The following is a 17,059-nucleotide window of genomic DNA, read 5'->3' on the forward strand; positions in this document are numbered from 1 at the left end:
TTGAGAGTCTGACTTGTTGAGTCCTGTTAGGGAGGAAGCAAGCAGTTCCTCCTCTCTCCATGATGGCCCGCATGTCGTCTGTTGCTGTCTAGGCGGCGGTTTCAGTGCTGCGGTTTCTGTGGAACCCTGACTGGGTGGAGTTCAGAAGGCGGTGCTGTTCGAGATGGACGAAGAACTTATTTTTGATCTTTCTCCTGGACTTTGGCCAGGAAAGGAAAGAGTGAGATGGGCCTGTAGTTGAAAAGATATATCGGATTGGCTGAGGTTTTCTTCAGGAGAACTGTGACTTCTGCGTGTCGTGAGAAAGTGCCATCTTTCTTGCATGGTATGCCCCCACTTTTTGCTGAATTGCTGTATGTACTTTGAGTGTGCCCTGGACTCCTGCCAATAAGGTGCCCAGGGCCTATGTTCCTTCCCTAAAGCCTAAAACTCCAAATTGGCAAACCCTGGCCACATGTCAGCCCTTGGTAAATGGTACCCTAGGTACCCAGGGCCTTGTGACCAGGGAAGGCCTCTAAGGGCTGCAGCACTTATTGTGCCACCCTTAGAGGCCCTGTACCCTAACACAAACTGTGTCTGGGTACAAGACAAAACAAAGAGTCGACATGACACACATCCCTGTGTGCCATGCTCACAACCTACACTGCCCTGGCATACATCAGCCACCCCTCGAGCTGGGTTCCCTATGCCAGTAGTGTGGGCACAGGAGCATGAGCCCTGTGCCCCTAGAGTACCTAGGTCCATTCCTGGGCACTAAGTGCAGTGCTGCCATTTCAGCGCATATGGTGCTGAGAGCTCGTCAAACACTAACTCCACAGCACCATAATGGCAACACTGAAGACTGAGAAGTTTGGTATCCAGCTTCTCAGCACACTAAACCTGCACTGATGCCAGTGTGGGATTTAATGTACAAAGCACTACAGAGGGCATGTTAGAGATGCCCCCTGAAATCTAACCTACAATCCACGTCTTGTCTGGGAGGCTGCCTAGGCTGCCACACAGCAGACATGTTGCTGGCCCCCTGGGTGGAGAGCCCCCGCTCTCCTGGGCCTGCAACAATGCACATCCTGGGCGAGGTGCTAGGTCTCCTCCCCCAGGATGGGCAGGGGGAAGCTTCAAAGGCCTGCCGCCTTTGTGAGCTTCTCCAGGCCACTTGCTGTACCCAGCAAACTGGCCCCCACCGGTTCTGACCCCCACTCTGAAGGGAAGACTGGCCGGAAACCTCAAGTAAGGACAGGGGATGTGCAGCTTCTGCCAACCCCCCCCCCCCCCTCAGGTGGGGGGAGGCGAGGTGAAGCACATCTCCGGGCTCTCACCATCTTGAAGATGGGAAGCCCTGCCCAATCAGGACTAGGCTACTGCCCCCCCTCCCTCAGGAGAGTGGCAGGATAGGGGGTGTACCCACCCCAGGGCAGGGACCCATTGGTCCCTGCCCTTTACCTACCTGTAACACCCCTAAAAATAGGTATTTAGGGGCACCCTGAACCTTCCTTCCTCAGATTCCAGATTCCAAAAAAGCAAAGAAGAACAAGAAGAAAGAAGACCCGCCGTGCAGCTGCTAAGAAGAGGAAGATACCAACTGCTTTGCCCCCAGCCCTACCGGCCTGTCGACCCTCGAACCTGCTCCTGCTAAATCCCGGCACCTCTTGTGGCCAGCAACCTCACCAACCCCGGAGGACCTGGCTACCTTGTGACTGAGCACCTGGGACTCCCATGAGCAGTGGCTCTGCTCAAAGCCAGTTTTTAACCCCTGGCATCAGCCCCGAACCGCGAAGCCTGCACACTCTGCACCCGCCAACCCTGGCCTGTGCCGGTGTGGACAAAGACCCCGAGGACGTCCCCCCGGCGAATGTGACCCCGAATCCGGCACCCAAGGACTCACCTCAATGCTCCTGACGCCTGCAGCCTCAGAACCAGGGACTCCCCCAACCGCGATCAACAGAGGGTAAGATTTCCCAACCTCTAAAGGCACCCCTGCACCCTGTGGCCCCCTGTGCCCCCCTGTGCCCGACTCCTGGGTACCTACCTATCCTCCAACTTACCTCTTGAAGTGGTGGTGGCACCTGAAGAATCTTCGTCCCCGAGCTTGCAGCCTTTGTTCGCCCTGGAGCTTTCCCATTGAAAACCATTGAGTGCCCGAAGGCTCAAAAGCAACCCCCACCCAGCCGCCCGAGTGGCCCTGGCAGTGTAACTTCTACTCCTACCTACTTCCCCATTTTCCCTGAGCAAGTGACCAGGAGCCCAGCTCCCATAGCTGCGTGGTCTGCTAGTCAGCAGCCACCAACCAAGGCCCCCCTGCCTCCCATAGGATAACATTGAGCCTAACTCACTCTGCACCCGGCCGCCCCAGTGCCGCTGAGGGTTTAACAACTGTACCAACCTGACCCTGGGAGAACCCAGAGTCTGTGCCCAGAACCTTAACTCTGCCAGTCGAGTACTTACCCAAAAGCCGATAACCCAATTTTCTTCCATAGGGTAACATTAACTGGTTTCTTCTGAAATTTCTTCTAAGTGTGGAGTTTCTAAAACTTAAAATATTCACCTAAAATCAACCGAGTAACGAAAACAGAAATACTCACCTGCTATTAGGAGAGATCTCAGTGCTGGATCTTGGTGCCCAGCACTGACCCTGAAAAGTACTCACAACCGTACTTGCCACTAACCCAGTTTTCTTCCATAGGAAATCATTGACTGTTTTTCTGTGAAATTTCTTATGTGTCAACTTTTAAAATAGCAAAATATTGCCTAAAAATCACAACAGTAACTAAGACTAATTTACTCACTTGTTTCCAAGAACTGTCTCAGGACTGAACCTAGGATCCAGTCCTGAGTTAGAAAAGTAATCCTGAAAGTAATTATTGCAAATAATTGAGCTCAATGTATTATTGTGTTTGAAATTGTGTTGCCTATTGCAACAACCTGTAACTATTACCTACAAAAGTCAGTTGCATATTGCATTTTGCAAAAGTATTTAACTAAAGCATCTCATTCTGAGAAAGTATGTTTTCTATTGTTGGTTCTAAAATAAAACAACCATATATTTGTTATTTGAGCCATTGGCCTAGAGTTCAGTTCTTGAGTGTGAGAGACCATTTGCTGACTGAGTGTGTACAACATTTTTTTTACACTGTCCTCTGATACTGCCTTACTGCTCGACCAAGCTACCACTTTAGAGAGTAAGGTTATATCTAACTTTAACCTCTTCCAAACCTCTGGGAACTGTGGACTCTGTGCACACTGTACCTATTTGTGAACGGTATATACAGAGCCACTTTCTCACACGTGTTTCCTGCTCTCTGAAAAGTTCAGCTGAGGATGGAGGGGTTGGTGATGGTGGTGAGATTGGCGCCGATCAGTGTCCTTCCCAGGTTTTAAATATGGTGAGGGCAGGGGCCTGTGAGAGATCCTCAGTGGATGATCTGCATGATTTTGGCGATGTAATGTGTTGAGAGGGCTCCAGTTTGTTAGATGGTTGGTTGAAATACCTTTGTATGGTAACCCTCAGGTTTTTCGACTGAGTGTGCACTGAGGCCTGCTAACCAGGAATCCGTGCCAGTGCCCTGACCCAAAGTGTATGTTGAATTGGCTTTACCCAATTGGAAATGACTAAGTCCTTAATATATGGTACCTTGATATCCTGGGCATGTAAGTTAGAGGGGTACCCCGGGGCTTGCATTGCTGGTTGTGACACCCTGGACATCCCCAAGCAAAAAAGTCCCCAGTCCTATGTTGCAGACTGGCAGAGCAGTCGTGTACTGCTAGATCTTGAAAGCAATGGCAAAGCCACTACCTCCCCTGCACATCTGTGTAAGTATCAGCATAGCTGCAGGCTGGATGGGCAGGATTATTTGAGGAGTAATTACGGGCCAGCAGCAGAGCTCCACACACTGCGTCCGATACGGCTGCCATCTTGGCCACGCCACTCCTCCCCATCAGCATGGCTGCCTTCTTTGCTCCTCCTCACCCTTCTAAAGAAGAGGAGAGGCTCCATTGTCTGGACCCAAAAATAACAGGTTCATTCTACATCGCACAAAATAGTTGCAGTGGATGACCGACTCTTCGTTGGGTATGTTGGTGCTAAGAAGAAGTCTGCGCAGAAGAGGACCATCTTTCGATAGAGATCTGCTACACATTGGCCAAAAAGCACCCCCCTTAGGGCTTGCGTGCACATTCTACTAAAGTCAAGGCTGGGAACACTGCCTCTCCGCGAGGGCCCTCTCTAAGGGCCTTGTTAATACACACCAGTGTTTCAGCATTCTTCATAGCTCCACACTTCTGGCGTGGAAAGTTGCGAAATGACACTGTTAGTGCGAGAAGCTGGCGCCTATATAGGCATTGCACACATCCCTTCCGACGCAGAAAGTGCAAACATGGATTTCGACTAGATAGTCTCTACCAGATGAGGCATTACCGAAGGCAAGTAACTTGTTCAACATGTTGATAATTTTGTTACTTAAATTTGTGTATTAGCCGCATAGGTCCATATAAGGGTATTGTGTCGCAAGCATACTTGAAAAGTTAATGTCCGTAATCGTTTTGAAACTTGTTTGTAATTCAGATAATTAATTGTTGAAAGGCCGGTCTCCGTTTCTTTTTCTTTTTTTTTTTTTTTGTCATCTGTTTACATTTCCAAACCTTTGTTCACCAGCATCATCATTAAGCAGGGCGCGTGTACATTGGATGATGTGGTCTTGCGTGTCAGTCTTTCAGACTGTCTTTGTTGAGGTTGGGACAGCCTAGAAGAACCCATTTGTATATTGAAGTTTTTTTTACTATTGATAATTTCTTATTTTTCAGCTTCTAGTTCTGTTCCTGGGGCTGTGGGCCTGACCACTTCTGGGGAGAGCGAATCCGATGATTCAGAAATGGGAAGGTTACAAGGTAGGAGTTATTTACATGTAAAAAAATGTTTTACTAAATTTTAGTGGGATCATTTGTTGTGTGAACAGTTTTTTCTAAATGGATGCAGAGTTATCTTGGTTAATATTTCTTTAGTTTTTGTTGCTACACTTGATTCTTCTTCCTTTCTTTGATTCTGTTGTAACTGAAGTCTTGACAGGTTTATTTTTAGGTCCGACAAGGGTGGGAAAAGTAAAAGTGGTAGATATCACTGTGAAAACTCTCTCTCAAGCCTGGACTGTCATCTCACTCCACCGACCGAAACCCAACCAGTCTTCCTTTAGGGGGAAAAAGTTATCTCAGAGTGGAATTAGCAGGAAAGCTATCTGTAGAAAACTAAATAAAGTGTTTACTGAAATGGTCTGGAAACGAGCATTGGCAAAACCAGTAGGTTTGGCAGTGGCTGCTGCCCTTTGCGCTTTACCATGCTTGTACTCTTTCCACTCGCACCGGGGTGCTCCAAGGTTGTATTTTGGCCTCACTGCTTATTGTTTAACCTGTGTTCGACCTTGATCACAGTCACTAAGGACATTGCAAAAATCGAGGATGCCTCTTTTGCTGCCACTGCTTTATGCAGATAACGCTGTACTTATAGCACGTACTCCAGGGGCACTAGATTATTGGTAGAATCCTTTGTATCCTTTATGAGCAAATTGGATTTGGTCCCTAATTATAGTAAATTGCACATAATGGCATGTCAACCTGGGAAGAAACCCCTAAGATCATGGTTAAGGAGAACACTCTAGGTAAATGACTTTAACTACTTGTGGGTTACTTTTAGTAGTGCAGGGACATGCCACACATGGTTCAGAAATTCATGCTCAAAGCTCAGCAGAGCAGCCGGAGTAGTCTTTAACCTACCTCAGAGGGTTGGAAGGTGGGTCATCTCCCTCTTCCTGTACATTTACAAATATCTGTGTGTCTTGGCGGCAATTTATGGAGCTGAGGTTCGTATCTGTAGGCAGATCATGCACTCAACCCCCTCGAGCTCCCGTTTTATTTTGTACACCGCACTTGGGCTTAGGAATATTTGTGAACTGTTGAAGTTGGCCCTACTTTTATTGTGGATTAGTATCTGGTCTAACTGTGAGGCAAATGTAAATAGGGAAGTCATTTTGGACTGTTTGCACTTGGATAATGGATTTTCCATCTGCTGGTTAGCCGATGTACATAAAATTAACGTTGCTTTGAACTTATCGACCCTCTTTGATTCACCACACGAAATCAGGAAATTGAATAAGATGAAGATTAAATCGTTGTTTGGAGATCTTTGTTACTCCCAGAGTGTAGGAAGCTGGCTCTTTATATAGTGGACCACAACGAGGTACACTGTGTAAAGAGCCAGGCAAACCCAGTTAGTTTACAGAGGCACAAATGAAAACCCAAATACTCTTTTGTGGTAGTGTGAGTGAGCAGTTAGGCTTATCAGATGGTAGAGCGAAGCATTTTTTGTACTCACAGGGGCAATAAATGACATACACTCAAGAATAAATCAAACCTAATTAGAAAAATAACTCAGATTTTTATCTAACTTTTGATACCATGAACATCCTTATCAAGTAAGTATTTTTTATATATGAATTTTTAAAGGTAAGTAAATAGTTCAATTTAATGCGTTTTTACGCAACAATGCTTCCCCATGGGAGAAAAGGCAAATGTTGCATACAGTAATTTGCGATGGGTTTCTGGGGGTTCTCCTTTATAAGGGACCTAGGTCCCAAATACCACCTGCAGTTACTTGTTAGCTGCCCTGGGGTATCCGGGTGCAGAGGAGCTGGTCAGGTTGGTAGTTGTGTATGCTACACTGGTAAAAAGAAATGGGGTGTGGGGGTCACAGGCTGCAGCGGGGGGAACTTGGGGGCAAGTCCGGGAGCTCCTAATGGGGGACAGAGGTCACAAGGGTCCTGGGGACATGGGGGCACAGCCGGTTTACCAGTGCCTGGGCTGGGACACTCTGGTGCACAGCAGAAAGGTCGGCTAGGCTCTGTGCATCATAGGGCCTTGTGGTTGTCGGTCTTGGCCAGTTTAGTTTACAAAATCAGGACAGCAGAGTTGCTCTGGGAGTGGGCCGCCCTCTGCGCTGCTGGCAACCCTGGATGCTGTTCTGTCTTGGTGCAGTGGGAGTACGGATTGGACTCTCATGGGCTCGGTTTGCTGCTAGGGATCGTTCAGGAGCACAGGATCCTCTTCTGGGGGGCTGCTGCATTAGATTGGCTGGGGAGCGGCAACTGAGTAGACTTAACTTTGCGGTTTGGGTGCCTGCGGACTGCAGGGAAGTATCTCCTCTACTCCAAGGAAGATAGCACTCAATTTGTGAAGGGCTGGCAGTCTCCTGTAGGAGTGCTCCCATTATGCTATGGGACCGCGGGGTGAGCCTCAAGGCCCCCATGATCCCAGCCAACTCCCAACTCCTACAGGTGCTGGAATTGCTCCCACAAGCAGGGAGCTGATTGAAATGGCAGCTCCCTGCTTGCATGAGCAATGTTTTCTACTGTTCCCCTGCACGCATATTTCTGTGCAGGGAAACAGATGAGAGCTCCACTTTCTGCAAGCTGGAACTGTTTGACATCTCCGGCTTGCAGAAAGTGGAGTTACGTTTTCTCACCAAGCAAAAATAAATGGCTAAGTCCCAAGAGTGGGCACCTCAGGAGGTAACAGGAGCCGGCCCTGGGGGTGGCAGTCCACAGGGTCCTAAATGGCACCACGTGGGGGGCGGCAACCCCCTTTCTATTGTAAAACTTTACCTGTGGTGGTCCACGTGGACAGGGGTCTGCGATGCTTCCCCCCCCCCCCCCCTACATTAATTTATTTCAGCCCTGAGGCGATGGCAGGGGGTGGGGGCTGCTATAATTTTTTTATGTTTTGTGCTGGGGAGGTGGCGGGGCTGTGGGGGAAGGGGGTGGCGCAGGCCCCCTTCCATTAATTTAACTTAATTTGCTCACAGGAAGTGCCCTTCCCTGGGGCTTTCATAAGCCCTAGGAAGGGGGCACTGTGCACCCCCTCCTTTATATAATTGTTCATGCTCCCAGGACCTGGCCCACCCGTGGACTAAACTTGACAGAAGCCCTGGAGTTTTTTTTGTGGCCTGTAAGATTGATACAATTTTCTCTTTTTATCGCACTTTAATTTGCTGTTACTCTTTGGGATCACATGGAATGGTGATGGAATAGAGAAATAAAGAAAAATTGTAACTTACGGATGACTGTGTCTGAGGAGTTTGTTCCGTCGTACAACATATTGTGGAGGAAGATCATGTAGTATATGCATGTATATATGGGTTTATGTATGTGTGCGTGTATGTGTGTATGATCAAGGGCACAGCGTGCTCTAAATGCGTCGCAGAGGGAAAGAACAATATAAACATTTTCCTGCCTCAGTCGTTTGGGTCCGTCCCCTTCTTTTTGCCACAAAGGAAGTTTGGAGAGTTTGCTTTGAAGGTGTGTGTGTATGTATATGTGTATATATATATATATATATATATATATATCTACATTCTACTGCCGGTCGCCAGTAGATAGTTATAGTTACAACCTATTTTTCATAGGAAATCTCAAAATTCTATTTTGAATAACTTTGGCGCCGGTTGACAAATCCCCGCGCAATTTTCAAAACAAATGGGGCGCTCCGTTCAGCTCCTACCCTGAAAGTCTCGGGGTGATTCGTCAAGGGGGGGTCCCAAAACGCGTTTTCCCCATGCATTTTTCCATAGGACCTTTAGTCGCAGCTACAGCCCGAACGGCTGAACAGAATTACGTGAAATTTGGCAGAGAGGTAGCCATAAGGTCAAAGAAGTACCTTTTGAAGGTCTCGTGTAAATCTGTTCAGTATTTCCAGAGAAAATAGCATTTAAAACCATATCAATATCTATACGCGCGCACCCTGCCGTGCGCGAGTGCAATTCTGATTGGTTGTTAGATGTCGGTAAACATTCGAATCGGTCGAAACCAGGAAGTGTCGGCCGCCATTTTGTCTCTCGCAGACAAAGGTGGAGAACGTGAAAAGGGGGCAGGGTGGACAGTTCCTGACCCCCTAGCCTTTGTCAGGGGGTCCCAGAAGGACCCCCAAGGGCAAAAAAAAGATTTTTTTTTTCGAAAAATCGCGGAGTGCGCGCATCATGCGCGCACGGTGAAAAAACTGAAAAACTTCCGCGAAGTACGCGCACGGTGCGCGCACGCTGAAAATTCCATAAAAAAAAATGCATACATAAATTAGGATTTAAAAAACCTTTGAAATTCACTGAAAAAACCATAGGTTTCACACACGTTATAGTTAGTGCAGGCAACTATAACTCACGCGACCGCAACCCTCTGCTGATGACGTCAGATATTACATCACTGATGACATATGTGTCTTTCTGAAAAATAAATATTTGTAATATATGTATAGCTAAAGATTAATGGAAGAAGACATGTGTAAATAAGTGTCTAAATACAGTGATGTAATATCTGATGTCATCAGCAGAGGATTGCGGTCGCGTGAGTTATAGTTGCCTGCACTAACTATAACGGGGGAATTTCATTGTTTTTTTACGAGTGAAATGTCCAGGTAACTATAACATGTGTGAAACCTATGGTTTTTTTAAGTGAAAATATATATATATAATATATCCAAAGTGTAAGCCAAATTAGCGTACGCTCTCAGTAGATAAAAGACGGATACCCTGAAGATAGGGTGGTCGAGTGTTTATTTCACACAACGCGTTTCGGCGAAGAGCCTTGATCACGTGTGACAGTAATCCAACACCAGCAGTCTATGATATACATTCAGCCATTGCTCAAAAAATCAAAATCAACCAAGGATTTAGTTTAGCTGCATACCATGTTTGTCAACCAACGGCGGCCATCTTAGCCTGTGCAAATATTGGCCGCACATTGTTTGATAGATATAGCCTTCACTGTGTACCCAAGAGAGTGTATCCTATGTATATTAAATAAGGAAACAACCCCAACAAGTATGCATGTGATCATGCCAATGTTCCTCCTTGCGGAGATGAAACAGATGCATCCTACTTAGCTAACAGAAGGCGTCAAATACATATTATCCGAGCCAGTGCTCCAAAAATTAGCATGAATGTAATTTTATATCCCCCTCAGCAAATTCATATGTAGATTGTACAGATGACAAATTACACCTCTAGATCATATGTAATTTCTCAGACACAAAAGTTTGAGCCAGTTCTCAAAGTACTACTTCCAGTCAATTCATCATAAGTGGTTTAGTATGCATCATTAAACAAAGTCAAATAAGGGTGGGAAAAGTGGTCGCAAATGTATCTGAGGCCGGTATATCCTATATCTTGGACGCACATTGCTTAATAGGTATCCCCTTCGCTATATACCCAAGAGAGTATATCCTATATATATATTAGATAAGGAAACAAAACCAGCAAGCAAGCATGTGATCAAAGCCAATGCTCCTCCTATCGGAGATACAAAGGCGCATCCTGCTCAGATGACAAGGGGTGTCAATTGCATATTAATATCCGAGCCAGTGCTCCAAGACTAACGTAAATGTGATTATACATCTCCCTCATCAAAATCATATGCTGATTATACAGGTAACAAATACACCTCTGGATAATATATGATTCCTCTGGTACAAAAGTTTGAGCCAATGCTCAAAATACTTCTTCCCATCAGTTCTACATGAGTAGTTTAGTATGCATCATTGAATAAATTCAAATAAGGATGGAAAAACCAGTAACAAATACACCTGAGGCTGGTATATCCTTCATGAAACTGCTGATCTGAATTGCAAAAATAATGAAGACATTGTGAGGAGGTGCAGAACAAAACGGAGAAAATGGGTAGGATGCCCGTGCAGGTGCAGACATGTGAAGGGGCCCCTTCCTTCTCTCCTGTAAAGTAATATAAAACATAAAAATAGAATTAAAACCGTGAAATATTTCATCCAAAATCACAATACATATTAGAGGTACACATGGTAGAGAAAGGTTTATGCAGCCTAAGTAACAAATTAACCTTCTATTCGTATAGTTCATGACATCCTTGTTCAGTAATCAGCAAACTAAAAAGTAATACAGTACTAAAATCAAGTTTTGAGGTGAATTGACAGTTCTTCATCAATATTGAGGCCTCCTGGAAATTTGGTCTGGAAATCTATGATATACTTAGATTATTTTTGTCTAAGAGTCAAAACTCTGTCGCCTCCCCTCGGATTTTTAGGGATATGTTCTAAAATCAGATAACTCATATCAGCGACATTAGAGCAATGGCGTTCATGGAAGTGACGGGCAACTGGGTATTTGGGGTCATTATTAATTATCGCTCTGAGATGTTCTAGGACCCTCTTTTTAGCTAGACATGTCGTGCTACCTATGTGCCAAAGTTTGCAGGTACATTCGATAGCATATATTACAAAGTTGGTACTGCATGTCAAAAATTGTTTGATTCCTTTTGTCACACCATTATACTGAAGAAATGCTTTGTATTTGCTATACTTATAAGCTTTACAATGGCCGCATGGAAAAAATCCCATGAGGCCATGGTTAGCCAAATTGGGATAATGGGTGATATCATTTCTTACCACCAAGTCTCGTATATTTTTGTCCCTCCTGTAAGTTACAGTAGGTCTGTCAGTAATGGAGTCCCCCAGTGTAGTGTCTGCTTTAAGAATGTTCCAATGTCTCGACACTGTTTGATTTTTTGTGCATCGGTATTGTACGTGAGAATTTGGCATTGATCACATGCTTGCTTGCTGGTTTTGTTTCCTTATCTAATATATATAGGATATACTCTCTTGGGTATATAGCGAAGGGGATACCTATTGAGCAATGTGCGTCCAAGAAATAGGATATACCGGCCTCAGATACATTTGCGACCACTTTTCCCACCCTTATTTGACTTTGTTTAATGATGCATACTAAACCACTTATGATGAATTGACTGGAAGTAGTACTTTGAGCACTGGCTCAAACTTTTGTCTGAGAAATTACATATGATCTAGAGGTGTAATTTGTCATCTGTACAATCTACATATGAATTTGCTGAGGGGGATATAGAATTACATTCATGCTAATATTTGGAGCACTGGCTCGGATAATATGTATTTGACGCCTTCTGTTATCTAAGCAGGATGCATCTGTTTCATCTCCGCAAGGAGGAACATTGGCATGATCACATGCATACTTGTTGGGGTTGTTTCCTTATTTAATATACATAGGATACACTCTTGGGTACACAGTGAAGGCTATATCTATCAAACAATGTGCTGCCAATATAAAGATTCCTCACTTACACCAACACGTAATTTAAAATTTTAAAATTACTCCAAGGTGGAAATTATGTGTCATTATGTATATAATATAATCTTTCGAATTTGATGAAAATGGCAAAATATGTACTCACTGCATCCGATTTATGTTATCCTATTGTGTTAGTTGTGATTACATTTATCATATTGTATTAGTTGTGATTACATGTCATCTTTCGAAATATCACGATAAAGTCTTACCGATCCAATATGGCCACTAGTAATTGTTTTTGACCCATGGTAGACGTGCAAATGCAAACACTTAATTTGATTATTTGAATTTAGTCTTTCTGATGTATAGGACTTAATCGAACATTGTACTTTGCTTGAACTTTAAGATAATGTTTATCATCGCCAGTAATATGACTATCTAATGTGTTTCACACAGAATTTGCACAGGCTAAGATGGCCGCCGTTGGTTGACAAACATGGTATGCAGCTAAACTAAATCCTTCGTTGATTTTGATTTTTTGAGCAATGGCTGAATGTATATCATAGACTGCTGGTGTTGGATTACTGTCACACGTGATCAAGGCTCTTCGCCGAAACGCGTTGTGTGAAATAAACACTCGACTACCCTATCTTCATGGTATCCGTCTTTTATCTACTGAGAGTGTACTCTACTTTGGCTTACACTTTGGAGATTGATTGCCCGGCGCGCTCCGCCGGGATGTACGCCAACCTTCACGGGTCCCCCGCAATCTGGAAGGAGCATCTATGTGGAGATATAGCTATATATATATATATATATATATATATATATATATATATATATATATATATATATATATATATATATATATATATATATATATATATATATTCAAAGAAGGACTCGCACTCAGGGAAAACCAAGATTTATTCACCACGGTAACGCGTTTCGACAGACAAGCTGTCTTGCTCACACAAAGTCGTGTGCATTTCAAAGGAATCTTTATAGGTACAAACCTGAAAGAAAGACTACTGTTTGTCAAATGGTCTCGACCTGCAAATGTGGCGGCCATGTCTGAATGTCCAAAAACGAATAATACATTATATTTTGTACTCAATAGATCAGTTGGAATAGACAATACAGACATACATTGAATGTAAATTATGTACAATTATATTTCGTTATTATAGACCCATAGTCCTCTAACTGTAATCATATTGCATCAAAAAGTGAATCTGATCGAATCAGTATAATTAAAACGGCCGATAGTGCTCGACAAAATTAAGATAAACACACAGATCACATATAGTCAGGCGATCAAACTTGTATCTTGAGCGGGGATGAATCAGACTTGATACCTTTTGTTTTTGCATCAATATACTGGCGGCTTAGTGCCCCTAATGTATTAGGCTGATTACCCACTAAATAAAATATATTGTGCCTGACTTCATAATATATTACAGAGGACTGATCAATATTGACAACGGTTATCAGCAAACATAAGTAATACACAGTTCTAACAGTTTTTTAAAGATTCAAGAAATGCAAGGAAGAAACAATTGATATAGTGCACAATACAACGATTAAGGATAAGGAAAAAGTAATATATATAGTAATCTTATCTGGGAAAGACCCATGGATTGCGGAAGAAAAGGGTAGGGTAGCTGGAACGGAAGAAACAGTCCACAACTGGAATAACCCTTCCTTTCTTCCTGTGTAAAAAAATATCAAACATGAAAGAAAAATATGTAAAATCACATATTAAAATATATCGGCACATACTATTACATCATAGTAAGTAATTCAATATAAAAGCAACAACAGTATGAATGCTAGCAGCTATATACACAGACAGCTAAAGTGTAATAGAGGGTCTAATTATCCCGTAAGTGGGTGTTTAATTCTTCATCAAGATTGTGCCCCTTAGGATACTTAGTTTCCAGTTCAATGATCCATCTAGATTCTCTTTTCCGTAACAATAATGTTCTGTTGCCTCCCCTGGGACCAGTATGTACTTGGTCAATCACAAAGTAGCTGAGTAACGAGCTATTAGATAGGTGGAACAGTTCAAAGTGTCTGGCAATGGGATAGTGGGTATCTTTTTTGTTTATTGCCCGCATGTGTTCGAACACACGTTTTTTTGGCCATCAATGTAGTGCTTCCCACATACCACTTTTGACATGGACATACCAAGACATAAACACAATATGTAGAGCTACACGTTAGAAATTGTTTAATGCTCTTGGGGGACCTGTGACCTGGAATTTGTATAGTTTTCTTCATGCTACTGTTACGACAGGCTTTGCAGTGCCCGCAAGGGAAAAAACCTTTTAGATTATGTTCACTTGAGGGTTTCCTAGATGTAATGTCGTTATGTATTAAGATATCTCTGATGTTACGGCCTTTTCTGTAGGTAATTCTAGGTCTACGCTCCATTGTTTTCCCTATGATGGAGTCGCTGGTCAAAATATCCCATTTGTCAGCCAGTATTTTGTGTATTTGGTTGGAGTTAGTGTTGTAGGTAAGAATTACTCTACCTGTTTCTTGGATGTTGTCATTTTTGTCAGAGCTTGTTTGTGTCTGGGGGTTTAATGTCTGGGTGCAATCAATTTGATCTACTCTTTTGATGGCTCTTTGGATTACCCAGGCAGGGTAGCCTCTGTCTTTGAATCTTTGAATCATGATTTCTTTTTCTTTTTCAAATGTGGCAACGGTACTACAATTTCTTCGTGCCCTGAGCAGCTCACCAAACGGGATACTCCACTTGAGAGTTTCGGGCTGGCTGCTAAGGGCATGAAGAAGAGTGTTACCAGCCGTTGTTTTACGAAATAAACTGGTTTGCAGTGTGTTAGCCTGAGGTGTTATTACAAGGTCCAAAAACTCAACTGATTGTCTACTCATATTGCTTGTCAGGACAATGTTCTTATTGTTGTTATTCAGTTTGTCAATAAATTCGACAGCTTGTTGTTCGGTGTCTGACCAGATGACAAAAAGGTCATCAATATATCGAAGCCATAATTTGACCTTTGAGAGATATTGATAAAGTGTGGTATCTGATTTGATGTCCTCCTCCCATTTACCCAGAAAAAGGTTGGCAAAACTAGGGGCAAAACATGTCCCCATCGCCGTACCTTTGATTTGTTTGCACATAGTACCATTGAACATAAAAATATTGCTGGTAAGACAGAGTGACATCATCTCCAGCAAAATATTAGTATGTTCAAGGTATTGGATGGGTCTGGTCTTCAGAAAATGGTGGCATGACTTAACACCTTCAGTTTGATCTATGATAGTATAGAGTGAGTTAACGTCTAGGAGCAAACAGAGACGGAAGCGACGAAAACAGAGACAAACAAAAGATCAATGCAAGAGAGCCCATGGGAAACGGAATACGTGGCTCCAAAGGCAAACAATAATGGATTACGATACGGTAAATAAAACCATTGTCAACCTGAGTAAGAGAAAATTAACATTCTCCGAAAAAAGTACTCTGTGTCTGGGATTAACTTTCTGTCCCTCAGAAACTTTTAATTATGCAGATACACGGATTGATCTGTATAAATTCATTAGAAAAATGAAACTAAAAAAATGGCATGCCTTGTACAAAAAGGATAGCTCCAATACACTATCCAGAGACGAAGACACCACTATGAATCAACCCTTTTCCAATCTAACTATTGCTGATGCCCAAACGTTGCACATGATACAGGATCTTGCAACTGAACTTGACCCCCTATTTCCTATGGACAATCAGGAATGGGAACTTGATATTCCCACTGACTCCATCACCTCTACCAAATTTAAACCTCGATCGATCTTTTACCCTAACCTCCCTCACGATAACATCGACACTTTTCAGGAGGTTGTTACCCAAGCCTTATTGAAACTGAAACATAAAACAAACAACCGCATCCAATCTAATCTTTCCAACAAACAAAGAGAATTTTTGATTGAACTTGCCATCGATACTAACATTGTTATCCGCCCAGCGGACAAAGGTGGCAACATCGTCCTCTGGCAGAAAGACCAATATATATTGGAGGCGGAAAGACAATTGAATGATCACCACTTCTATATGAAGGCCAATATGGAAATGTACAATGTCAGCATTTGCAATATTTGGGAAAAACTAAAGGATTGGGAGGAAAAAGGTTATCTAACGTGGGAGGAATATTGTTTTCTCAAACGGGACTACCCCAAACTATCTATCCTATATCTTTTGCCTAAGATCCACAAAAACCCCACAGTACCACCAGGGAGACCTATTGTCTCCTCAATAGGAAGTGCCTTTGAGAATGTATCCAAGTATGTGGATCACTTCTTACGTGAGTATGTCACTGAACTCCCTTCCCATGTTAAAGATACCACCGATTTTTTGACCAAACTTCGACATGTCACCTGGGAACCCAATGATCTTATGATAACGCTAGACGTTAACTCACTCTATACTATCATAGATCAAACTGAAGGTGTTAAGTCATGCCACCATTTTCTGAAGACCAGACCCATCCAATACCTTGAACATACTAATATGTTGCTGGAGATGTCACTCTGTCTTACCAGCAATATTTTTATGTTCAATGGTACTATGTACAAACAAATCAAAGGTACGGCGATGGGGACATGTTTTGCCCCTAGTTTTGCCAACCTTTTTCTGGGTAAATGGGAGGAGGACATCAAATCAGATACCACACTTTATCAATATCTCTCAAAGGTCAAATTATGGCTTCGATATATTGATGACCTTTTTGTCATCTGGTCTGACACCGAACAACAAGCTGTCGAATTTATTGACAAACTGAATAACAACAATAAGAACATTGTCCTGACAAGCAATATGAGTAGACAATCAGTTGAGTTTTTGGACCTTGTAATAACACCTCAGGCTAACACACTGCAAACCAGTTTATTTCGTAAAACAAAGGCTGGTAACACTCTTCTTCATGCCCTTAGCAG

At 43.2% G+C, this 17,059-nt stretch overlaps 1 protein-coding gene across 15 annotated transcripts in view; it reads left to right on the forward strand.

Moving 5' to 3' along the window:
• Positions 1-17,059, forward strand: part of TRIP12 (thyroid hormone receptor interactor 12) — a 1,120,962-nt gene that overhangs the window by 172,260 nt on the left and 931,643 nt on the right. For all 15 annotated transcript variants that reach the window (XM_085634980.1, XM_085634991.1, XM_085634979.1 and 12 more), the window contains one exon: positions 4,798-4,881. In XM_085634980.1, coding sequence (XP_085491106.1) covers positions 4,798-4,881 — 84 coding nt within the window. The remainder of the gene's footprint in view (positions 1-4,797; positions 4,882-17,059) is intronic.

This window comes from Triturus cristatus, chromosome 11 (genome assembly GCF_964204655.1).
Source record: "Triturus cristatus chromosome 11, aTriCri1.1, whole genome shotgun sequence".
Classification (NCBI taxonomy): Eukaryota; Metazoa; Chordata; class Amphibia; order Caudata; family Salamandridae; genus Triturus; species Triturus cristatus.